Source organism: Talpa occidentalis, unplaced genomic scaffold (genome assembly GCF_014898055.3).
Source record: "Talpa occidentalis isolate TD23 unplaced genomic scaffold, MPIMG_talOcc4v2.1 talOcc4.8, whole genome shotgun sequence".
NCBI lineage: Eukaryota > Metazoa > Chordata > Mammalia > Eulipotyphla > Talpidae > Talpa > Talpa occidentalis.
This window is the reverse complement of record NW_023605194.1, coordinates 64,957,512-64,983,734: the sequence shown is the minus strand read 5'-3', so window position 1 is coordinate 64,983,734 and position 26,223 is coordinate 64,957,512. Positions and strand designations below refer to the sequence as shown.

The window sequence follows — 26,223 nt, the reverse complement described above, 5'->3', positions numbered from 1 at the left end:
CCATTTCTACTTAGGCTTGGCTTGGGGTGGGGGTACTCTTGCTCCTGCTCAGACTTTGGCAGGAAGCACAATCCCATTCTGAGAGATGTTGGTTGCCATCCTAACCTCATGGTGGATTCAGATTGGGTGGAACATTTTTTTTTTTTTTATAGAGGCATGCTTTTATTTATTTGTTTGCTGGTTTGTTTGTTTTGTTTATACATGCACTGGGTACAGTCAGAAGCGCGGAAGGGTGAGAGAATTCACCAGAGCCAGAGCGGGGAGCAGAGCAGGCAGAAGGACCGAAGTACACTGCTGAGGGAAACAGCGGGCGGCAGGAGAGGTCTGCGCGCCATGTGGGACCCTCCTCCAGTGGCCGGGGAGCAGCCGGGGATCGAACCGGCGCCGCAGAGGCCGCACACTCAACCGCTGCGCCACCGGGGAGGCCCTGGGTGGAACATTTTGAACTTTGGTTCTCTCTACTTCTCCCAGAACTTTTGGCCCTGCACAACCTTTTGCTTGTGTCTCCTGCTGGGAGATTGCCTTAGCTTTTGTTTTCCTGGTGGCTCCACTCTTAGGCACTGGGCCCTGCCTATTTGGCTGAACATTTGTCTAGAAGGGGATGTTTGATTCTGAAGTTTGAGCAAGAGTCTTTATTTTGAAATGCTTCTTTCCCCTACTCCTTTTCTCCTTCTCTCTAGTCCCTGTGAATCGCTCACTGATTAAAAATCTCCATGCATTCTAGAATTTGATTAACTTGCTTTTATGTACAGGTGGTCATGAACCCTTAGAATAGGCAATATGAGTTTTTCCCTTTAAGTTTGGGAATCCCTGGCAATGCCTCAGTTTTGCTTGGTAGGAAATATAGGGGTTACTCAACGATCCTCACTTTTACCCATTGACCTATATTCCTAGTCTTATGTAATATCACAGTGTTTTGATTACTACAGTTTTCTAATAAAGTTTTGAAATCAGGAAGTATGAGTACTTTAACTTTGTTCTTTCTGAGACTGTTTTGATTATTCTGGGTCTCCTGAATCTCCCCATGTTCTTTGGGACCAATCCTGGGGCTTTAACAGGGATTGCACTGAACCTACAGATCAATTTAGGAACCAATGTCCATCTTAAGTCTTCTAATCCATGAACACATAATGTCTTTCCATTTGTACAGGTCTTCTTGAATTCACATGCATTTTTATAAGATTAAATCTACATACCTGCAGCACATCTAAGACATATATCGACATCCCTCTTATTTACCTGTTACTGTGAGGACTGTCAAGGACTTAGAGTTTCACTATTTTGGGGGAATGCCTTACTTAAATTATTTAAAGTTAAATTTTCTGAGTATCCTTTGTATAAACTTAATTGAAGAAAAAGGTCACCAAATAGATGATCTTAAAAAAAAAAAAAAAAAAAAAAATGGGCCTGGGCCTCCCTGGTGGCGCAGTGGTTGAGTGCTGGGTTGCGAAGCTGCCTGCAGCCTCTGCAGCACTGGTTCGATTCCCGGCTGCTCCGGAGGAGGGTCCCACATGGCGCAGATCTCTCCTGCGACCCGCTGGAGGAGGTTTCTCCAGACCTCTCCCCTCAGCAGTGTACTTCGGTCCTTCTGCCTGCTCTGTTCCCCGCTCTGGCTCTGGTGAATTCTCTCACCCTCCCGCACTTCTGACTGTACCCAGTGCTTGTATAAATAAATAAATCTTAAAAAAAAAAAAAAAAAAAAAAAAAGATGTGCCTCCCCAGTGGCACAGCATTTGAACACTGGGTTGTGAGGCTGCCCGCAGCCTCTGCAGCGCTGGTTCAATCCCCAGCCCGGATGAGGGTCCCACATGGCACGCAGACCTCTCCTGCTGCCTGCTGCTCCCCTCAGCAGTGTACTTTGTCAGTCTGCCTGCTCTGTTCTCCGCTCTGGCTCTGGTGAATTCTCTCACCCTCCTGTGCTTCTGACTGTACCCAGTGCTTGTATAAATAAATAAATCTTTAAAAAAAAAATCATTTAACTTACACATAACACACACACACAATCACATATATAGTAGAAGAGTATATATGTATGTAAGAGCACAGAAAAAAACCCAGAAAACACACCGATTTATTATTACAGCCGTTACCGCCAGAGGGGTAGAAGCCATGAGATAGAGAAGAAAAAGGGAACCAGCACTCTTTACTTACATCTATTTTTTTCCCATAAAAATGTTTTCATGTATTTCTGGTGTTATTTTAAACATGAATAGCATTAGGTTCCCAGCAAAAGTTTTTTTTCCAATTTATATGACCCTAAGAATCAATAACCTGGCTGACCTTGAGATCACAGGTGGTGTTGAGCAGCAAGTTGGATGGTTTGAGGTCACGGTGCAGTACATTAGCTGAATGGATATATTTTAACCCTCTGAGGATCTGATAAAGAAAATAGCAGATATGGTCATTGCTGAGGTGTTGTGTCTTCAAGAGTTTGTAGAGATCTGTTTCCATGAGGTCCTGTACTATATATCTGTTTAAACAGGTTAAGGTAACACACCAAATAGTCAGACTTAGCAATGCACTGCAAACAAAACGAATCTTCTCCCCAAATGATCCATTTATTATATCATGGAGGGAAATGAGAAGCTGGTGAAATCTTGGTATATTTTATGGAAGCAATCTGAAGTAGTTAACTATTTTTTTAGGTTCCATGAGACAAGGTATTATACCTTTGACTGATTAAGGATCTAGACTTAGACCTGAAACCAGTTGTTACAGAAGTACTGGTCAATCTTGAAGTATCAACCTCCTCGTTCTCCACAGTTCACTATCAGCAAGCCACTGGAAGTCTAGCTGGAAAAGGCAGAAAGAGGGCAGTGGCCAGCAAGCATCATTTATCTCCTCCATTTGGCTGGACAACAACTTGTAATATCACTGTTCTTTTATCGCTCGTTTTGTCCCCCTCCTTCCTTCAAATATCAACTGTAAAACATTTGGAAATACAGGTCTAGAACAGATTGCTGCTAAATTCAACCTTCAGTCAATTTATTTGCTTGACTCTTCAGTTAATGTTAAGATCCTAAAAATGTTAAGAGTAGGGGGGAAGTTGTTCTAAGAAGGGGGTTGTGCCAAGTTTTGCTCCTCTTGCTTTCTTGCCTATTTTTGGATCTAATTTTTAGTTTTTTTTTTAACTCTACCATATTTTATTAGCAGTACACTTTTGCATTTATTTTATTTCTTGTAAATATTATTTTATGACTCCTACAGATTCATGCACACTATGGAATTAAAAGGAAACATGACTTGAAAACTTGTCAACTGAGACTTTTTTTTTTAATGGCAAAATGTAAAGCTGGCCCAACTGGTGTCAGCTGGCAGGAGGCATTTCATTTTAAAATACCAGTATTACTTAGTAACAGAGCTGTTTAAAAATGGAAAGGGCTGCTTAGAGACAGTGAGCTGCCTTCTCCTAGAGGGGCAAAATGCAAATTAGGGAAACTGGTAGGAATGCTGTATCAGCCAAAATTTTATTTTGACAAATCTTCTTCCAGTATACATAATGCCTCTATTTTTCAGTTGTAGTGTTAACTCAGAATTTATCCTCTGGATCTGTTTAGTCCCTATTTCTCAAGATTGGTTATAGTTAATTTCAGAGCCCAATCAGTCTTAAAGATTATCAGGGCTATCACCTTTATTTATTTATGTGGGTTAGCTCCCTAGCCAGGGATTGAACTCAGGCCGTAGCGGCAGTGATAGCACAAAGACTTATCCCCTAGGCTACCAGGGAGGCCCTACTACTTTTATTTTAAAGATGAGAAAACTGAGAACTAAAGGTCAAATGACATTGTGTAAGGACAGGACATAGTTGTGATTTGAGCGGGTGATATCCAGGACATCCTCTTTCTCAGTCTACTGTTCTTTCCCTCTCCATTTCCCATAACGAACCATACCTTGAATGGAAAAAAACATGACTGAAAGTGTTGTACCAAGGTTTTCTCTAACTACACTTACAGGAAACTTTTCTGAATCTGACAGAGAAAACACTGGATTTGCCAAAAAGACAATAAAAATTACTGACAACTGGTAAAGTGAATCAGAGAAAATGTAAATGATGCAAGTATAACAAACAGCAATCAGATTACAATTTCCCCTTAAATGTGCTTTATATACTTTTCTTTCACTCTGGTGAGTCCAGGAAATTTCAGATTACATTTATTTAACAAGGTAAACAAGAAGTAGAGTCAGCTATCTGCTTGAAAAGGATACACATCTTTCATTTGCTCGATGGTGGGTGCTCGAATAATATCATTAATTCCAATGATATTCTCATGTCTGAAGCGCAGTAAGATTTTTATCTCCCTCAGCGTTCTCTGGCAGTAGGTCTGGTGCTCAAAAGGACTGATTTTCTTGATAGCTACCCGAACTTTGTTGACATTATCATAAGCAGAGCTAAAAAGAAAAACAGGAGAGGGGAGAGATGGCATTTAAAAACAGTTCTTAAACTACTTTGTGACAAACAATTCAAGTTGGTAAAGTATTAATATTTAGTATTCTGAGTAAATACTTCAAGGCATCATGTATATTATTCACAAAAAAACCCTCAAGCTAGAGGGTGACCAGAGCTGGCACAATGAAGCACATACTGATTCTCAAACTTAACGGAAATCATGGCTTTAGTAACCAAGATGCCCATTTTCAGAAACCCGGGGACATGGGTTTATCTTTACATGAGGAAACTGATCACCTTTTGAATATAAGTTTATAGGAAAGAATAGTTAAGCCGAATTGCCAGCACACGCAAAATCCTGATTTGTAACAGATCTATTCTGACTCAACGACATGAGAAGCTACACAGTGTTCTCTCTCTCTCTCTCTCTCTCTCTCTCTCTCACACACACACATACACTGCCCCCCCCCATCATATTTTCCCATTGTTTTTAACAGCAACTGCATTCTGGTGAAAAATGATTTCTGTCTCCAAAAAATGTCCTACTGTTGTATTAGATTCCTCTCACTCAGCAGAAATATTCAAATTGCCATCAACCATATTTTCATCCCTAACAATGATGGACCCAAGAGAATGCCTTTGTCTCAAATAGGCAGACAAAGAGACAATTCTGTCTCACTAGCAAAATGTCATGACTCTATTTCAAGAAATTTAACCCAAATGTTTGGGTAGTCTTAGAAATAAAATCTATAAAGTCTCTAAAATCTGAAATAGGACCCAGTTCTTCCCAGTTGCCTACAGGGTTCAATTTTAAATAGAATTCCAAGCAGAACCAGTAATAATTATATTTTCAATTTTATGATGAATCTGAATCTTGAATATTACTACCTTTATCATCAATATTAAATGAATCTTTTCTATGAGCTCTTAATATTAATAAATACCAAAGTTAATATTGATAAATATCTGGTCCATTGACCAAACAAATGAAACAATACTGACAGGCAATAAGATATTATTTCTCATCTCCTTAGGGAAAGTGCTAGAAACATAAAACAGAAAAATAAGTTTAATGATATGTATCAGCCTATTTGTTCTGAGAGTTACAACCTTAATTTGTCTGACTCTATTACAAACTGTGCTATGGCAGGGACCTTGTTTAACTTCTATTCTCCTAAGCCACTATTAATACATGGCACATAGTGCACCCAACACAGTAAGTCCTTACTTACCATCATCAACAGGTTCTCAGAAACTGAAACTAAGTGAAATGATGTATAATGAAACCAATTTTACCATAGGCTAATTGATAATAAACAAGAGTTAAGTTGCTACAGCATATTTCTGGTCACAAACACATTACCAAACTTCTACCAAATAAAGATCCCAAAACACTTCTAATATTAAATTAACATTTGTATTAATTTGTTCTTCAACCCACTTATTCCAGCTCAGGGTTGCAGGTGACTAGAGCCTATCTTGGCCACTCAGGATGCAATGTGGGATCTAACTATGGACATTCTTCCATTGCAGGGCCCACAGGGCCTACTCTCACATACACGCACCCCGCCATAACCACTGGGACAACTTTACTAAGACACTCTAGTAAACTTCACATGAACATCTTTAGGATGTGGGAGAAAACCAGATTACCCAGAGAAAACCCATGCAGATATGGGAAGAACATGCAAATTTCACAATGACAGTCACCCTGACCAGAAATCAATTTTTTTCTCTTATCAACACTATAACGAAATAACCCTGAACAAAATAACATTATTTGAAGAACTGCTGTACTCTGAAATGAAATATATTTTCTTATATAAAAGAATCACAGGCCTCCCCGGTGGTGCAGCGGTTGAGCGCTGGGTTGCGAAGCTGGCACAGCCTCTACAGCGCCGGTTCAATCCCCAGCCGCCGGGCAAGGGTTCCACATGGCGCGACAGACCTCTCCTGCCGCGCCCGCTGCTCCCCTCAGCAGTGTATTTCGTCAGTCTGCCTACTCTGTTCCCCGCTCTGGCTCTGGTGAATTCTCTCACCCTCCCGTGCTTCTGACTGTACCCAGTGCTTGTATAAATAAATAAATAAATCTTAAAAAAAAAAAAAAATCACAACTCATATTTTGTTTTACTTTGGTTTATACTTCATGAAGGACTAAGCTACTGATTTTCAGGTAGGCACGCAAAGGGATATGCTGTACAAGTAAACTTATTATTAGGTATAAGTATTTTTAGAAATCAGAACATTTTGGGGAATTCAAATCCAAGAGAGCATGAACAAAAGAATACAGGTAGCTGTAAAATACTGGTTTAAACTCAACTTAATTTTCTAGTTTTACTAAAACATGATAGTCACAGATTTACTTTTGAGAACAAGATAATTGGGGGTGGGAAGAGGCCACTGTATCCCTCTAATTGGATCAATACCCAATGATGAAATAATGAACTAATCCCTTCCAAGTGAAAAGGTATGAGATTGGTTCCCACTTGAACAGAAGGTGTAACTTCATGGATTTGGGACTGTTCCTGTCTGTTCTACCTTTCCATTTGTTGGCTTTTTGGTTCACACAATCTTGCCTCAGAACTGATCACAAACAATTTACACTCTTTCAATACATTTTCTCATTTCTCCTTGGATTTCTTATAATTTTTTGTTTGTTTGTTTTTGGTTCTAATACTCGGCAAATATATTTTATTGGTATACCTTTTACCATGGAACTTTTTTGCTGTTTACTAAAGTTTTTGTTTTAAAATCACTTTGGCATTACCAATCCTGTTTATTTCTTTTTTCTCTAAGAACTCAACCTATGTTCTTCTCCCATTCTCCAGCAACTATAGACAGGCTACCGCCTTTGCTTTATGTCTCTCTAGTAAACAACATATGATTGCAGTTTGGGATCTTAATGCAATCTGTGACTAGACATTTTTTGGATGGGTTATGTTTAGATATTCATATTTTTCTTTTAAATGATAAACTTGCTCTTTCCAAAAGCAAAATTCAAGGTTAACCAAACTATTTGAGGTTAAGTGAATGAAGTGCTTCTTAGCTCATTTCTGTAAGATTATCTTTAAAAATAAATGTAAACCGATGATGAAAAAATTCTAAAACCAAAACTAAAGGCCACTCTCTTATAAGCACAAGGCCATAAATCAACAAAAACAAAGAATAAACAGAATTTGACAACACATTGAAATAATCCATTATATCCAAGTAATATAATTTTAGGAATTAAATAGTGGTTAAAAAAATACATTGAGGGCCTCCCCGGTGGCTCAGCGGTTGAGCGCTGGTTTGCGAAGCTGCCCGCAGCCTCTGCAGCGCCGGTTTGATCCCGGCCGCCGGGCGAGGGTCCCACATGGAGCGCAGACCTCTCCTGCCGCCCACTGCTCCCCCAGCAGTGCACTTCGTCACTCTGCCTGTTCTACTCTCTGCTCTGGCTCTGATGAATTCTCTCACCCTCCTGCGCCTCTGACTGTACCCAGTGCTTGTATAAATAAATAAATAAATCTTTAAAAAAAAAAATACATTGAGAGTAAGATGGCATGTCAAACAGACATTTTTCCAAAGAAAGTATGGTCAGCAAGCAAAGGAAAAGCTGTTCATCATCACTAGTGTCACTAATCATTACAGAGATAAAAATCAAAACCTCAAGATATCACCTCAAACCCATCCAGAGTGCCAGTGTCCAAAAAAAAAGTAAACAACAAATTCCAAAAAACTAAAACTCTTGTGCACCTTGGGAAATGTAGGTAGTTCCAGTCAATTGTTGAAAATAGATTGGGAATTCCTAAGAAATTAAATTTAGAATTAACCTGTGATGAAGAAATCCTACTTGTAGGTGTATATCCAAAAGAATTCAAAAAGATATTGGTTCACTATGGCATTATTAACAATAGCAAATAAAAAAACTTCCAGCAAATACAATAGCAACAACAACAACAAAAAAAAGTCATACACACACACACAGGAATGTTATTTATCCTTAAAAAAGAAGGAAATTCGGGCCTCCCCGGTGGCGCAGCGGTTGAGCGCTGAAGCTACCCGCGGCCTCTGCGGCGCCGGTTCGATCCCCGGCCACCGGAGGAGGGCCCAGCATGGCGCAAAGACCTCTCCTGCTGCCCGCTGCTCCCCTCAGCAGTGTACTTCAGTCCTTCTGCCTGCTCTGCTCCCTGCTCTGGCTCTGGTGAAATCTCTCACCCTCCTGTGCTTCTGACTGTACCCAGTGCATGTATAAACAAACAAATAAATAAATAAATAAAAACATGCCTCTATAAAAAAAAGAAGGAAATTCTATCACACAATACATCATGGATGAACCTCACGAACATTGTATTAAGTGAAATAAGTCAGCCACAAAAATACGAATACTGTATAATTCCACTCATATGTGGTATCTAAATTTTAGTAGGGTGGTAGGTACCAAGGTATGCAGGGAATGGGAAATGAAGAGTGTGTTCAAGTTACAGTTTTGCAAGATGAAAATTCTACTTACCTGTTAAACATAATGTGAATATACTTAACCCTACTAAACTGCAAACTTAAAAATAGTCAAATGGAAACTTTTACATTATGTGATTTTTATTATATTGAAATTTTTAAACATTAATGGGAAAAAGACATATTAAAGAGGAAAAAATTGTTTCAACAGTTGTCAAAAAAGAATGGTAGTAGTTACGCAAAATTGTTAGGGGGAAAGGATGTCCTGCGCTAATCCCATACAGGCTTTGTGGACCCCGCCCCCACTCCAGACCAAAGCCATCAGGACATTGGGAAAGACAAATCCCGTTACCACCAAAGGGAAGGTGGTTGGGACCTGAGGGTGGAGTTAAGCAGCCAGGGTTGGTATAAAAACCAGACACTTGGGCCTTGGGGTCTCTGGCTCTGTCGCTCGCCTCCTGGCTTCACGGCTCCTGGCTTGCAGCCAGTTCTCAGAGTGCCATTTGGGATTCCAGATCAGTGGATCGGGTAGGACTCATTTAAAACTTTGTCTCCCATTTTTCTCCCTGAGCTGTACATTTCCTCATTTGCCCTTCCCTTGTAAATAAACCTTTTATTAACCTTTCGCGTGTGCCTGCAGTAGAGCATTGATAAGTCCTTTTAAGCGCGCGGGTGAGGACCCACATTCAGGCACCCCGTTTTGTATCAGGGCTGCCCTATAACAAACCTACACAGACTAAACACACACATACAGAGTGCAAATAAAACCAGTGATGTGACTGGGTACTATACAGTGTATCAGTGCCAATCTGGTATTGTACTATAATTATACAAATTGTTACCACTGGGTTAAAATGGGATCTTTGTATTTCTTCTTACAACTGAATGTGACTCTACAATTACAAGTTTAAATGAACAAAAAAGTTCAATTTAAAAAAAAGTCCATCAACAGGGGAGTAGAATACTATGCAGTTAAATAAAGGAATGATGTGAAAAGATCTGCAAGATTTACTAAGTGAAAAACAGTAAAGTCGAACAGTAGATAAACTATCTTTTTAAAAATAATGTAAGACATATATTAACATTTGTTTTAGTTTATATAAAGTTTACAAAAGTCTGAAATGAGGAGCCTTCCCTGGTAGCATGGGGTTAGTCTCAGTGCTATCACCACCGCAGCCTGAGTTCCAACCCTAGCCAGGGAGGTGACCTGGCGCAGCAGACCTCTCCTGTCTTGCCCGCTGCTCCCCTCAGCAGTGTATTTCAGTCAATCCGCCTGTTCTGCTCCCCACTCTGTATGTGGTGAATCCTCGCACTCCTTGCACCTCTGGCCTAGACCCTAGTTCTTCTATGTATAAATAAATCAATCTTTTGGGAGAGGGGGAGAAAAAAGAGGGGGGGTGGAGAGAGAGACAGAGAGAGAGAGAGAGAGAGAGAGAACATGAGTAACTGCAGGGAGGAGGCAGATGCCAGGCAGGAGTGGGATATATAGGGGAATAAACAAAACCTTTTGTTATTTTTTTGTAGTACTTTACGAGTTATGTGACCTCTTCAAAATATCAATTTTAATTGGGAAATAAATGGAAAAAATACTAGTAGAATACTGGAACACATACTTCTTTACATAGGAGACAGCATAATTATTCTGAAATTTCTGACCAATACGAAAATATTTTTTTAAAAATTGGGAGTAAGGTATAAAATATCCTTATTTAACCTTGCTCCCACCTGAGAGGATAAACTTTATAAGTGGAATTGGGTATTTCACTTAAATCTGACCAACAGTCCCATACATACAAAGACACCTGAATAAAGGGGGAAACTGTGAGCTAGTTGACTTCTCTGTAGTACAGTATTAACAGTATACAAAATTATAAAAAAATAATCTGCCCCGAAGAAGTTCAAGCTATTGACAGTATCCAGTCTTCTTACATAAATGCAGCTTCAAGTCCCCAATGAGTTCTATCTGAAGAGCCATAAATCCTGGGGAATGGGAGGAATTCAAGGCTAGAGGTGAACACACTCAATTCTCAAAAGAGATTCCCACTATTTATCTTGTAAAAGGAAATGAAACTGAGAGCAGAAACACAGATGCATCTTAAAATTTAACTGTGCTGGACACAGAGTGTCGCGCTGTGAAGCTGTCCGCAGCCTCTGCAGCGCTGGTTCGATCCTGGCCGGCCGGCAGGGTTCCCACATGGCGTGGCAGACCTCTCCTGTCGCCCGCTGCTCCCCTCAGCAGTGTATTTCGTCAGTCTGCATGTTCTTTTCCCCACTCTGTCTCTGGTGAGTCCTCTCATCCTCCCGCGAATCTGGCCTGTACCCCAGTTCTTGTATAAACAAACAAACAAACAAACAAACAAATAAATCTTTAAAAAAAAAATTAACTGTGCTGATAACAGACCAAAAGAAAAGTACTTCTATTCACAAAAATACAAACTCTTCTACAGGGACAGAAAACAGATTTGCAGGGTTGCCTGGGGCTGTGGGAGGGAGGTTAGTGGGAAGAAAGAACTACACAATGGAAACAGGGTAACTTATGAAGGTGATGTGTATGTTCATTATTTTAATTGTGTCAACTTTCACGGGTGTATAATGTCAAAAACTGCCAAACTACACTTTATATAAATAAATCTCTGTGTGTACGTGCGTATGCATGTGTAAATTACTTCTCAAGAAAGCAATTAAATAAAGGAACCAAGGCCCACGGCTCCTGGGATTTGCAGTTGATTCCAAGGCCAGGGTAGAAACAGATTGCAGATCTGACCAGTAAATGTGGAAGTAGATGTCCATAAGATTCTGGAGTAGATTAACTAGCAGATGTTTTGTGATCACTTAGGGAAGGAAAGGGAACCAGCATGAGTCAATTATGAAGTCATGCCAAGCTAACGTCATTTCCTGTTTTGATAGGGTTACCACAACAACAGTAATGTTAAGAGTGACCCCAGAGTTGTGGTGGACTCAAACACACATACTTGTCAAGCACTGCCCATTTGTAAGACTTCATGTTAGGATTGATGGTAAAAACAAATATTCCTGCTTTTAAGTAGCTTGCAATTTGATGAGGTAAGGAGACAGAAACAGAAAACATACAATGCCTTTATCACAGTATAGCATTTTTAAAAGAAGGAAACAGGGCCGATTAAGTCTGAATAAGGGTATTAAAAGATGAAGCCTACAGAAACCGTATCCTAAAAGATGATTAGGTCCCCCCCACCCCGATCTTCATTTATTTATTTATTTATACAAGCACTGGGTACAGTCAGAAGCGCGGGAGGGTGAGAGAATTCATCAGAGCAGGAGTGGGGAACAGAACAGGCAGACTGACGAAATACACTGCTGGGAGGAGCAGCAGGCGGCAGGAGAGGTCTGCACACCATGTGGGACCCATGTCGGTGGCCGGGGGTCAAACCGGCGCTGCAGAGGCTGCAGGCAGCTTCGCAGCCCAGTGCTCAACCACTGCGCCACCAGGGGAGGCCCTTTTATTTATTTATGCATACAAGAACTGGGGTGTAGGCCAGAGGTGCAGGGGGGGGGTGGGGGTGGGAGTGGGGTGGGAGGATTCACCAGAGACAGTGGGGAGCAGAAGGCAAGACAGGAGAGGTCTGCTGCGCCACGTTGGTTAGCTACCTGGCCAGGGATGGAACTGATGCCACAGTGGCTGGCAATAGCTTGATAGCACTGAGACTCCCTGTGCCACCAGGGAGGCCCTGTCAAGGTCATGATAAGAAAGTCACAGACTGGTGGAGAAAAAGTCATATGATAATTAACTGCAAGTGGTATCCTGGGTTGGATATTGGGACAGAAAAAGGAAATCAGTGGAAAAATAAAATCTGAATAAAGTCTGGAGTTTAGTTCTAACATACCAGTGTTGGTTTCATTCATCTTAAACCATTCATTACCCCATCAATCTAGTTTGTTTTACAGTTGCCTCTTAAATTACTGTTTACATCTTAAATCACTCATTTTTTGTTTTGATAAATGTGCTATAGTAATATGTTCACATCAAGGGAAACGGAAACTGGATGGACATATGGCAACCCTTTGTGCTATCTTAAGATGCCATGCTTCTGTAAATCTAGTATTATTCCAAAATAAAAGATTATTTGAGAAAGTATTCCACTAAATGTTATCTCCAAAATTGATGAAATAAATTTCTATGAGCTATAGGCTTAATTTAGTAAGAAGGAAACAAATATTTTATAGTTATTTTAATCCCCCATAAAAATACAGGTAAATGAGGGCCTCCCCTGGTGGCACAGCAGTTGAGCACTGGACTGCGAAGCTGCCCGCAGCCTCTGCAGCGCCAGTTCAACCCCCAGCCACCAGCGAGGGTCCCACATGGCATGACAGACCTCTCCTGCCGCACCCACTGCTCCCCTCAGCAGTGTATTTTGTCAGTCTGCCTGTTCTGTTCCCCGCTCTGGCTCTGGTGAATCCTCTCACCCTCACCCTCCCGTGCTTCTGGCTGTACCCGGTGCGTGTATAAATAAATAAATCTTAAAAAAAAAAATACAGGTAGAATAAAAATATCCCTGAATAAGGCCTCCCCTGGTGGTGCAGCGGTTGAGCACTGGGTTGCAAGGCTGCCCGCAGCCTCTGCAGTGCCAGTTCAACCCCTAGCCACCAGTTAGGGTCCCACAAAAAAAAAAAATAAATAAATAAAAAATAAAAAAAAATCCCTAGATAGATAATGGAAAACTTTACCTAATTGAACTTTATAAGTAAATTCCACCCCAACCATTTAACATTTACTAAATGTCTAATATAGCCCTAATAATCATTGCAGATTGAAACAAATGAAACATCATCCTACTTGCTTTTCCTTTGGGTATCCTTAATAAGGATGGGGCCTCCCCGGTGGCGCAGCGGTTGAGCGCTGGGTTGCGAAGCTGCCCGCAGCCTCTGCAGCGCCGGTTCCATCCCCGGCTGCTCCCCGGCCACCGGAGGAGAGTCCCACAAGGCACACAGACCTCTCCTGCCGTCCACTGCTCCCCTCAGCAATGTACTTCGGTCCTTCTACCTGCTCTGCTCCCCGCTCTGGTGAATTCTCTCACCCTCCCGCGCTTCTGACTGTACCCAGTGCTTGTATAAATACATAAATAAATCTTTAAAAAAAAAAAAGGATGACATATGAAGATATTTACTGTAGCACTTCTTAAAGGATTAAAATCTGTACTGCCAAACAAAGATTAATTCATTGTAGAATATTAATATGTCATTGTGTAACCATTAAATCATGTATGATGATAAGATTAACTAACTAAAAGTATGATTCAAGATAAAATCACAGGCCGCAGCTTAAAAATATTTACCTACAGGAGGCAACTATAAAACAAGCTAGAATGATGGGATAATGAGTGATTTAAGATGTGATTTAAATTGTCTTCTGTTTAACCATTTCTGTCTATTCTACAATACAATACAAAGGAAACAACAGTTTTTTTAACATCCAACAATGGCAGAACAGCAAGGTGAGGCCTATGACTGCTCCAACTTACTTGCTGGAATTTCAAGGCTGCAATGCAGAGAAGGGAAACCTAAATTGAGCCTGGCAATCTCGGTGAGCTGACGACAGAATCAGAAGTTTGGAGAGACCAAATCAGTCAGAATTTGTAGGGCACAGTACTAGAGAGGAGAGAAATTCAAATAAAGTTGGAGAGATCTTCAGGGTGGCTTTGAGTTTTCAGCTAAGAAATGCACATGCATAATGGAATCCTAAAGTGGGACTAATTTCTGTTCCATCACCAGGAGTAGAAAGAGCTCAGTCTTGAGCATCAAGTTGATTCCTCAGAAGAGTACTAATTCAGTGTGAGGCCAAATTAGACTTTGACTAAAGGTCAGTCTTTTTGTTTTTAAAAGATTTATTTATTTATGCATAAAAGAGCTGGGGTATAGGCCAGAAGTATGGGAGGGGGGGTGCAGGGGGGTGAGAGAATTCACCAGAGACAGAGTAGGGAGCAGAACAGGCAGAATGACTGAAATACACTGCTGAGGAGAGCAGCAGCGTGCAGATCGGGAAAGGTCTGCTGCACCATGTGGGTCAGCTCCTCAGCTGGTGATAGCTTCATAGTGCTGAGACTTCACCCCTTGCCCACCAGGGAGGCCACTAAAGACCATTCTTGACCTTCCTTTAAAACAAGCAAGCCTTGAAAGAATCAAACTGTTCAAATAACTTAATTCCATGTTGGGGGGGAGCCCAAAAAATTTAAAGGGGGGGGGGAACCCTACAATTTTATAACGTAAAAGCTGCACTGCCTTGAATCCAATGTACTGGATTCAAAATGTATTGATAACCAAATTAGCAGAAAAATATGATCCATGAAAGAAAGTCAGTAAAAACAGACATTATAGAAATTACAGATGATCAGTAGACAAGAATGTTTTAAAAGCTATTAAAAATACATTCAAAGAGAGTAGAAAGACTGAGCGTAATGAGAGAAATAGAAGGTAGAAGACTCAAAATGAACTTTACAGATGAAAAAAAAATGCAATGGTTGGAATTAGGAATAGATTACACACTGAAGAAAAACCTGATGACCAAGAAGACACAGCAACAGATCAAAAAGAGACTCAAGAACCAAAAATAACTACTTCAAACCTATTACTGTTTGCCTACTAGGACAGCAGCAGTCTTATTTGGGGAGAAAATATGTGGAGGGAAAAACAGGTCTTCCCCAAATTACTGCATGAAAACTGTACCACTTATACATTTTTAAAAAGCATTATTTTCAAATTTTCTAGTTATTTGGTTATTAGAAATTAGGAACTAACCTTTACCACTCGACTGAATAGCTTTACTTTTGGTATAGTCCTTTCACTGAGAGATAGTATTTCTTTAACTCTTTCTTATAACATTAATATTTCTCACTGCCATCTTAAGAATACTTGCATTTAGGTCTGTCTATGGCCCTGAAACTAATGTGTTCAGGAAGCAGTTAGCCAACCTGATCCCTGCAACTAACTACAAATCCAACACAGATACTGCATTCTCAAACTGTCTATGCTGTGAGGTTTGAGTAGCTGCTCCACACAGTAGCTTATATTACAAACTTCTCATCATATGTACCCCTTTCAAAGTCACACCTCCTCCTTTCAAGGTCATATTTACTATAGTGTAAAAAGCAACAACAATTAACATAGTTAATGTAGTGCTTTCAAGTCTTGTTCTCCTTATGGCAAGATTTCTGTTTTGGTATAGATTATATATGAGGCAGATGAATACTTAATAGTAATTAAGGCAGATTAAAAATGTACAAAAATCCAAAACACCAGCCACCACCAACTGCAGAATTCTTAGGAGCTTGAGGGTTCTATTATACATACAATATATTATATATTATAGCACATTAAATTATTCATAGGGTTTTTGTGATTAAATCTAAGAAATGTCTAGGTCTGTTAAAGTAAAACTAAAGTCAAACTAAAGTTTGGCTCCTGGCCGGCCAGGGAGCTAACCCACATGGTGCAGCAGACCTCTCGTATCTTGTCTGCTGATCCCCTCAGCAGTGTATTTCAGTGCATCTGCCTGTTCTGCTCCTCTCACCAACCCCCCATCAGGTTTTCATCATAGTTCTTGTATGAATAAATAAAATCTTAAAAAAATAAAAACAATTTGAAAATGAGTCACAGGCTTCACTGACTGCTTTAAGGTCATAAAAAAAGATTAAGAACTCTTGTTATTGGGTGAATTTACAGACAGTGAAAAAGACAAAAAACTAGTATAGAAGTTCAAGAGAAAGAAATGTCAGTTTGGGATCTTGAAAGAGACATACTGAATTACTTTAAAAGCATTTAAATGTTAAAATCAATTTTATTTATTCATCAAATATTTATCAATCATATAGCATTGTAACAGGCACTGTGGATACAGCAGTGACATTAGAAAGTTTCCTGTTCTCATAAATTTTATACAATATGGGGAAACTATAGATATATATATGTATTCATATATTAAATAGTAGTAGTTGACATAAATTATGAGGAATGTTAAAAGGGAAATGCAAGTAATACAATTAATGTCATCATGAGTAACTAGAGAACTTGGAAAGATGAACTGGAATTAGGCTGAGATGTGGCAAAGCAGCAAATATTCTAAGGGCAGGGAAAGGTTAGGGGTGAAGTATTTGTGGACTCAAGAATGCCAACGTGGCTTGAGGATACCAAACAAAGAGAGTATGGCTCAGAATGAGGCCAAAGAAATAGGCATCAAACTGGCAGTTGTGCTGATGATTGAAGATTTCTTAAGTGCGCTTCCACTTAAAGCTGGGGAGTAAAAAGTGCCCAATTTATAGTGACAGTAAAAGTGAATTGTAAAACTGAAGGGAAAAAAAAAAAAAGGAAACCACTTGAAGCACTCCAACAGTACCAGTGAGAGGTTAACAGTGGCTTGGACTAAGCCACTGACAACACAGCTAGCAATTTAACCAGGTCAGTTTGAAACAGAGGCTCTCCCCTGGTGCCTAAAGGCTGCAGGCATGACTGGCTTTACTATGGCCCTGGTTCAAGCTGAGGAACATGGCAGCTCTGTTGGTGCTACATCTGTGGGCAGGCCCTAGGCCACTCCAGTGGCAGCACAGGCAGCAGCAATGTTTTCCTACTGCCCCACCACCCCAGTGCGAGCAGTCCCACTGGATTACCCGTAGTCCAATGCATGCAGTGTGCAGGCTGGGTTAAGCCCCATGTCACCCGCCTGGTATTTCCTTGACCCACCCCAGAGCAAGCTAGCTCCAGCGCTGAGGCTTAATCTGGCCTGGCAAGAGTCCCAGGAATGAAGCCTGAGGGCTGTGTGCTCGGCCAACATGGTGGGTTCCAAGTGGCAGCCAACCCTGCAGCAGGACCCCCAGCATGGCTACACCTGGCCCTGCTGAGGTATGCCGGTACCAGCCAGCCTCTGGTCCCCCTGAGGCCAGCTTTGGCTGTGGATACCCAGAGTGCACAGCAGACAAGCATGCCCTGGCCTCAGTTCAGGCTGGGTCTGGGCGGGGAACAGGGTTCCCTTTTGAATACAGCACCAGGATCATAAATGGACCAATCAGGTTTGAACTTAATGGACCAAGTTGACTGGTGCTTAACCAGCACCTACCAAATGATTAAAAATGGTCCAATCAGGCTGGAAAAGTGGGGACCCTAAGAGAATATAAAGCAAGGCAGGAGCCAGCTTGATTTAGTCAGGAGATGGCTTCAGAAGATGGAGCAGATAGCTTTGCAGACCCCTTGCAGCCAGATTCATTGATACTTTGAGGCCTCCAAAGATCTCCATAGAACCTTCAGAGACCAGGCTGCTGCACCTGCCTCTGGCCCTGCCTCTATGACATCGCCTGCAAAGAGCACCAACAGTCTGGGCCTGTGTGTGCGCACCACCGCTGGTGACCAGTACTGACTGGCTCTGCTGACCTGTGTTGGACCACCTTTGAGAGCAGTCAAGTGCTTCTGGTCCTCCGGCACTACCTCCTGGTGATGTTGCACTGTCTAGTCCAGCATCAGGGGCTTTCCAGCCTGGCCTCTGGACTGTTGCTGAGTTGCTGTGGTTTCACCTCAGCAGCCCCACCTGTGAGCACCTCCAGCTGCCACTATGAGTTGGATCCTGGTCTACTGCTTACCAATGTGCCACCATCTCCACGCTCTCATTGAAGGAACAGCACCATCTTGCATGAGCAGCCTTTGTTTTGGACTACTGGACACTGTGGACTACCTGGGTTCAGACAGCTTGCTACTTGTAGCCTAGAAACTTTTTGCATCTTCACAATCTTTCCTTTGTTAATAAACTTCTTTGTTGTTCCACCCTGAGTCTCAGTGGTATCTTGCAATTGTGAGCACATGGGTGAGAAGCCACAGACCTGTCCCCTAACTTTGCACTCTTCTAAGTTCATTGTATGAAACTCAGTGCCACTCACTACAGGACATTTAGCATCCCTGACTCGAAGGCACTATGAACCAGGCGCACTCTCATCAGTGAAATAAGGTTTTTTTTTTTTTTGAAGATGTATTTATTTATACAAGACTGGGGTATAAGCCAGAGGCGCAGGAGGGTGAGAGGATTCACCAGAGACAGAATGGAGAGCAGAACAGGCAGATGGATCGAAAACACTGCTGAGGGGAGCAGCAGGTGAGACAGGAGAGGTCTGCCGTGCCATGTGTGTATTTCCCTGGCCAGCCAGGAATCAAACCTACTCTGCAGAGGCTAAGAGCAGTTTCACAGTGCTGTGCTTAACCCACTGCGCCACCGGGGAGGTCCTCATCAGTGAAATAATTTTATTTTAAAATTTTTTTAAAAAGATTTATTTATTTATTTATACAAGCACTGGGTACAGTCAGAAGCACGGGAGGGTGAGAGAACTCACCAGAGCCAGAGCAGGGAGCAGAGCAGGCAGAAGGACCGAAGTACACTGCTGAGGGGAGCAGCGGGTGGCAGGAGAGGTCTGCGCTCCATGTGGGACCCTCCTCCAGTGGCCGGGGAGCAGCTGGGGATCGAACAGGCGCTGCAGAAGCTGCTGGCAGCTTCGCAACCCAGCGCTCAACCACTGCGCCACCAGGAGGCCCAGTGAAATAATTTTAAAGAGAAAAAGAAAAATAATCATACTTGTACACATACATGCAAAGTCCCAAAAGTGTACAATAATGATAAAAGTATAGAGAGAAGGAGCTGGTAAGACTGGAAAGAAAAGTGGCACTGTCTGGGATCTGGTAAACGAAGTGGTGAATAATCCAAATACCATGAAGGTCAAGAATGAGAGAGGCAGGTGAAGGGGTAAAATTTACTATATTCAGGACTTATGTTGAGAATAAAGAACTCTTACAACTTCAAAATAAGGCAACTGAATATCAACAATAGGTCAAAGGTAAGAATAGACAAGTTTTTTGTAACAATAAACACATGAAAAGATGACTGACATGGGAAATACAAAAGAAACCATAAACCCATTAGAATGGTTAAAATAAAAGATTGACCATACCAAATGATGAGGATGAAAGAAAAGCTTTCCTATACTACAGGTGGGATTACAAAATAGTACAACCTGTATGGAAAAGTTTGGTGGTTTCTAAAGTTAAATATGTTAAATATATACTTATCAAACAACCTAGCAATTCTACTCTGTTTTTAATTTTTTTTAAATTTTTAAACAATATTTGCTTCCCTCCACCCCCTCAGATTGAGTCCCCATAGAATTTCCTTCCCCAAGGCACCTGTGCACCATCACCACAGTCCTCTGTGCTCCTCCCTCCCTCTGATTCCTCTCCCTCCTCCTCCCCTGCAGGATGTCTCTAATTTATAATTGTCTGTTTTTGCTTTGTTGTGGTTTGTACTGTTATTATTTTTTTTTACACTGTGTCTTATTTGGTTCCCCTATATTCCTGTTTTAAGTGAAACCATCTGATATTTTTCTTTTTCCTTCTGGCTTATTTCACTGAGCATAATTCCTTCTGGCTCCATCCACGTTGCTGCAAATGGCATGAGTTTATCTTTTTTGATTGCTGAATAATATTCCTATGTGTATATACACCACATCTTCTTGATCCAGTCATCTATTTTTGGGCATTTGGGTTGTTTCCAGATTTTACCTACTGTAAATAGTACTGCAGTAAACATAGGTGTACAGGTGTTCTTTTGAATCAATGTTTTTGTGTCCTTTGGGTAGATCCCTAGGAGTGGAATTGCTGGGTCATATGGTAGCTCCATTTTTAGTAGACTGAGGAACCTCCAGACAGCTTTCCATAGTGGTTGGACCAGTTTGCATTCCCACCAGCAATGTAGGAGAGTTCCTTTTTCACCACATGCTCGCCAATATTTGTTGTTGCTTGTTTTTTTGATATGTGCCCTTCTGACTGGTGTAAGTTGTTATCTCAGTGTGGTTTTGAGTTGCATTTCCCTGATTTTAAGGAATGTTGAGCATTTTTTCATATGCCTGTTGGCCATTTGCATTTCATCTCTGGAGAAATGTCTTTTAAGTTCTTCTGCCCATTTCTTGACTGGATTGTTTATTTTGTTTTTGTTGAGACATAAGAGTTCTTTGTAAATCTTTGTGATCAGTCCCTTATCAGTTGAATGGAGTGCAAATATTTTTTCCCAATCAGTGGGGTGTCTCTCTATTTTGGTTAATGTCTCTTTTAGCAATTCTACTCTTAAGAATATACTCAAGTGAAATGAAAATGTGTCTATAGATATTTGTATGCAAATGTCTGCAGGACCTTCATTCCTACCAACTGCAAATAACTCATATATTCATCAACAAGGGCAATCAAACCAATGTCAGCAACAAAATGGAAAAAGCTACTGACATGTAACAAGGATGAAACTAAGAAAATACGACCCTGAGTGAGATGAAACCAGACAAAAAAAAGAAAAGAGACTTATAAATTCCATTTAAATGAAATTCTACAAAAGTTGAAGTCTATCAATAGAAATAAAAAGATGATTTGTCATTGCCTGAAGTGAAGACTGGCTGTAAAGAGGCGTAAGAGTACTTTCTGGGTTATATAAAAATTCTGTGTCTTTACTGTGGTAGTGGTTACATGAATATATACATTTGCCAAGATTCACAGAACTGTACACACAGAAAAGGTGTTTTATTAGATACCAATTATACCTCGAAAGGTGATTTTCAAAAACTGAGCTATGTTGTAAAATTTGGGGTTGATTTTATTTCATGGCTCATATGCTCATAATGAAGGCAATTCAAAGGTAAATGTTCTAAACAGGTTTATGCAATGGCAGTATTATTAGAATAAATGCCTAGCCTTTCACAGTAATTTCTAGGGCTATATAAAAATATGAAATTTCTAGTATAATCAGGTTTTCTTTACACCCTCCCAGCCCCTTGTCATTATAATGATTTCACAGCAGAAGCTCAATAATATTTGTGGATCATAAAGTTTGTCTAAACAGATATCTTATCATGCACATGCACCAAATACTGTACACGTTGTTAAGCAACTAAAATGCTACCTATCAACTGTGAATGGGTTATTTTTAGAGAAAGCTATTAAGCTGTTCTCTAAGCTACTCATTTTGGTGAACTTTAATTATCTGAACACAAAACTACAGTACTTTGCTTCACAGATAAAAATTAACTTGTCTTCAGATGCTAAGTTAGACTGATCCAAATTAATGTTCCAAAAATAAATAGGTAGATAATACAAATGACTGCTTCAAAAGAAAATGTATTCCTTACTTTAGTTTAATTATCTCATAATTTACCAACTAAGAAAGCCTATGAAAAGGTTTTTTTAGAGTGCAGCCATTAAGTGAGCAAGTAATAGCTAGCCTGCAGTTATTTTAGTATCACTGTTCAATAGGTATTGTAGCTCAAAATATGATATCACTAACACAAATGCAATCTCTCTAGAAAAGATGCTCTTGAACAAATCTGGTTGTCTACATAAGTACTTCAAAATCTCTTTAATAATAAAACAGGGGTGAAAGAGCCAGACAAGTTCTAATACTGACTCTATCCCTCATTAACTTAAGAGACTGAGCATCTCCAAGCAACCATTTGTTTGGCTGAAAAATGAAGTGCAAAGGTTGTTAAGATGGCAAAATAGCAGATGCAAAGCCTGAAAGATATTAGGGCCTTCAAAAAACAAAAACAGGGTATGACCGTTCTTTTATTGCTTTATTTATCACATGGTACCCTAGAAAGGTAGTAGTAATATCAAAGAACATCAGACTTCAAATCAGGAGGCCTGACGATTAGTCCTAATTCAGCTTACATGTCTGCTCTGATAGTGTTGACTAAATTACAAAAATATTTTCTTATTCTGTGATCAGGCATTATAACCACAAGAAGTGCAACATTAAAAATTAATATGTATATAAGAGAATGGGGAAAAAACCCACACCCAGTTGAGTGGTTGAATGTACATAGGTATTTATGTATAGACATAAAGATACAGGGAGGAAGATTTGTAGTGACATAGTCAGTAGAGGTTCCACAAATTTTTGGTGGCCCAAAGTACATTAAGGGAAAAGGTAAAAAAAAAAAAAAGAAAAATGAGAATATTAATGAGATGTAAACATTCTTATTAGGATTTAGTACTGTGACTATCATTCTAAAAACCCACAACCAAGAAATTTGGTTTTAAGGAGCCAAGAGTACAACATGGAGAAAGGAAAAGGCTTTTCAACAAACAGTGGTGGGAAAACTGGACATCCACACGCATAGAATGAAACTAGAACATTATCTCATGCTATATACAAAAAATTAACTCAAAAGTGGATTAAATACTTGGTGGTAAGACTCGAAACCCTAAAATACGTAAAAGAAAACACAGCAAAACAACATGACACTAACTTCAGAAATGTCTTTGGAGACTCAACTCCAGTAGCAAGCAAAACAAAAGCAAAAATTAACAAATGGAACTACATCAAACTAAAAAGCTTCTGCACAAAAAAGGAACTCTCCTACACTGCTGGTGGGAATGCAAACTGGCCCAACCACCATGCAAAACTATGTTGAAGATCTTCATAATACTAAAAATGGAGCTACCATATGACTTAACAATTCCACTCCTAGGAATTTACCCAAAGGACGCAAAAACATTAATTTAAAAGGAAACTGCACTCCTTTGTTCATTTCAGCCAATTTACAATAGCTAAAATATGGAAACAACCTAAATGCCCCAAAATAAGATGACTGGATCAAGAGGATGTGGTGTATATACACAATGGAATATTGCTCAGCAAACATAAAAGATATACTCATGCCATTTGCAACAACATGGATGAGGCTGGAAAGGATTATGTTCAGTGAAATAAGCCAGAAAGAAAAAGAAAAATATTGGATGGTTTTACATATAGGAGGAATGTAGGAGAACCAAATAAGAGATCAGGAAAAAAAATAATAATAAACCAAAATTAACAGGCAACTATAAATTAGAGACATTCTGCAGGGGAGAGGGAAGGAGAGGGATCAAATCAGGGGAGGGCAGAGCACAAGGGACTATGGTGATGGTGCACAGGTGAACTGGTAGAATTTTACAGGGACTACACCTGAAAGGAGAAAGCATATAATGTACAAAAAGGAAGACTGATGTAAAATATATACAAATAAAATAAAGTTTCTGCACAGCAAAAGAAACGCATAAAGATGAAAAGACACCCTGTTGAGTGGGAGAAAATATTTGCACATCATATTTCTGACAAGGGGCTAATATCCAAAGTCTATAAAGAACTCACACAAGTCAACAAGAAAATAGTACAATTAAAAAATGGGCAGAAGAGCTAAATACAGAAACTTTTCCAAAGACATACAGATGGTCAACAGGCACATGAAAAAATCCTCATTAACACAGGGAAATGCAAATCAAAACCACAGTAAATATGATACCACTTCACTCTTGCAAGAATGGCCCATGTAAAGAAGATCGGAAAAAACAAGTGTTGGCAAGAATGTAAACTGAGGGGCCTCCCCAGTGGCGCAGCGGTTGAGCGCTGGGTTGCGAAGCTGCCTGCAGCCTCTGCGACGCCGGTTTGATCCCCAGCTGCTCCCCGGCCACCGGAGGAGGGTCCCACATGGCGCGCAGACCTCTCCTGCCGCCCGCTGCTCCCCTCAGCAGTGTACTTCGGTCCTTCTGCCTGCTCTGCTCCCTGCTCTGGCCCTGGTGAATTCTCTCACCCTCCCGCGCTTCTGACTGTTCCCAGTGCTTGTATGAATGTATGTATAAATCAATCAATCAATCAATCAATCAATCAATAAATCTTTAAGAAAAAAAAAAAAAGAATGTAAACTGATCCAGCCCTATGGAAACAGTATGGAAGTTTCTCAAAATATTAAAAATAGATCTACTGTACTGTACAACCCAGCAATCCCACTCCTAAGTATCTACCCTAAGGATGCAATAGTACTGATCTGAAGGAATATATGCACTCTTATGTTCACTGCATCAGTATTGACAAGAGTCAAGTTACAGAAACAAAGTACCCAATGACAGATGAGTGGATTAAGATGATGTGGTATATACACACAATGGGATACCAGTCAGCTATTTAAAAAAAAAAAAAAAGAAGTTTTGCCATTTGCAACAACATGGATAGAACTAAAGGGGGTTATGCTAAGCAAAGTAAGTCAGAAGGAGAAAGACAAAAACTGGATGATTTTGTAACCAGATCCCCGCAGCACCCAGAAGCCTGTGGACATTCTCCCCTGCCCCGACCTCAGTGGTCTCTGGAGCCAACAGACCCATCAGCCTGCCCTGACCTAAGGCAGGGCAGGACTAGGTTTTCTCCCTCTTTTATATCTGGTGCTAGGATTCAAAAATGGACCAACAAGGTGTGAGCTAAATGGAACAATCTGAGTCCACTTCATTTGTTAATTATTCGGATTGAAAATGGAAAATTAGCTGACAGGTGCTAAATGGTTCAATAAGATGCTTAGGATTAAAAATGGTCCAATCAGGCTTGGGCAGGGGGGTGTAGAGGGGTCGGGGGGGGGGTATGTGAGGAAGAGGGGCTGAAAGGAATAGAAGGCAGAGTAAGAGCCAGCTTGTTTCATTCTGTTCCCAGTCTCCAAAGAGGGAAGATGGATTCGTTGGATCACCTTGAAAGAAGCATCCTGCTCTTAGCCTCCAAAGACAGAAAAGGGATTAATTCTCCTGCCAAGCCTTGAAAAGGAAGCATTTATCAGAAGACCTTCAAGTAGAAGGATTCTGCTCCCTGTCTCTGCAGAGAGCTGCATCAAGCAGTTGACTCTGGGATTTCACCAGACGCCATAAACTTCCGTACACCTCCGTAGACCTTCATAGAGACCTGGCTACCGAACTTGCCTCTGACAATGTCTGCGAGAAGCACTGTATGGCTTGGCTTAGAGTCTCAAATGGCTGATCACAAATTGCAGTTCTCCTGCACCATCTCCTGTGCTGTTGAGTCTGTTGCTGTCTGGTTTGGCATCTGGCCCAGACTTCAGACTGCTGTTGTGGGTAGCTGCAATGTCAGCTCATCTTCCAGGAGAGGCCTTTGTTTGGGACTTCTGGACACTATCTGGGGTGAGATAGCTGGCCACTTGTAGCTTAAAAACTCTTTCCTTTCCCCCAATCTCCTGTTTGTTAAATAAACCCTATTGTTGGACCCTGAGCCAGAGAGAGGTCTTGCAATTGTGCACACGGGTGAGAAACCAGTGATAAAGACCTGTCCTCCATCGTGGTCACCATCCCTTAAACACTCTTTGTTCACTACTGTCTGAGCACCATCAAACACTCTTTTAAGAGTCTTTTGCACTGTGTCAGTACTGTTTCACTTTCACTCATATGTGGAATACACAGAAAAACAAAACCAAAACAAACCCTAGAAATCTAACTGTAAAACTGATGCTATCTGAGGTGGGACAGGATTGGGGTAAAAGGGGTGAGGGACCCAATGGGCATGGTATGACAACATATACCTGAAGAGGTGTGAATCTACGCTCCCA

General features: G+C 40.7%; 1 protein-coding gene across 2 annotated transcripts in view; it reads right to left on the bottom strand.

The window, feature by feature from the left end:
- MAPK1 (mitogen-activated protein kinase 1) overlaps window positions 1–26,223 on the bottom strand; it is a 113,513-nt gene that overhangs the window by 38,276 nt on the left and 49,014 nt on the right. For both annotated transcript variants that reach the window (XM_037497293.2, XM_054690529.1), the window contains exons 2-3: window positions 4,207–4,389; window positions 2,281–2,470 (exon numbers count right to left, since the gene is read on the bottom strand). In XM_037497293.2, the coding sequence (XP_037353190.1) occupies window positions 2,281–2,470; window positions 4,207–4,389 (373 nt within the window). The remainder of the gene's footprint in view (window positions 1–2,280; window positions 2,471–4,206; window positions 4,390–26,223) is intronic.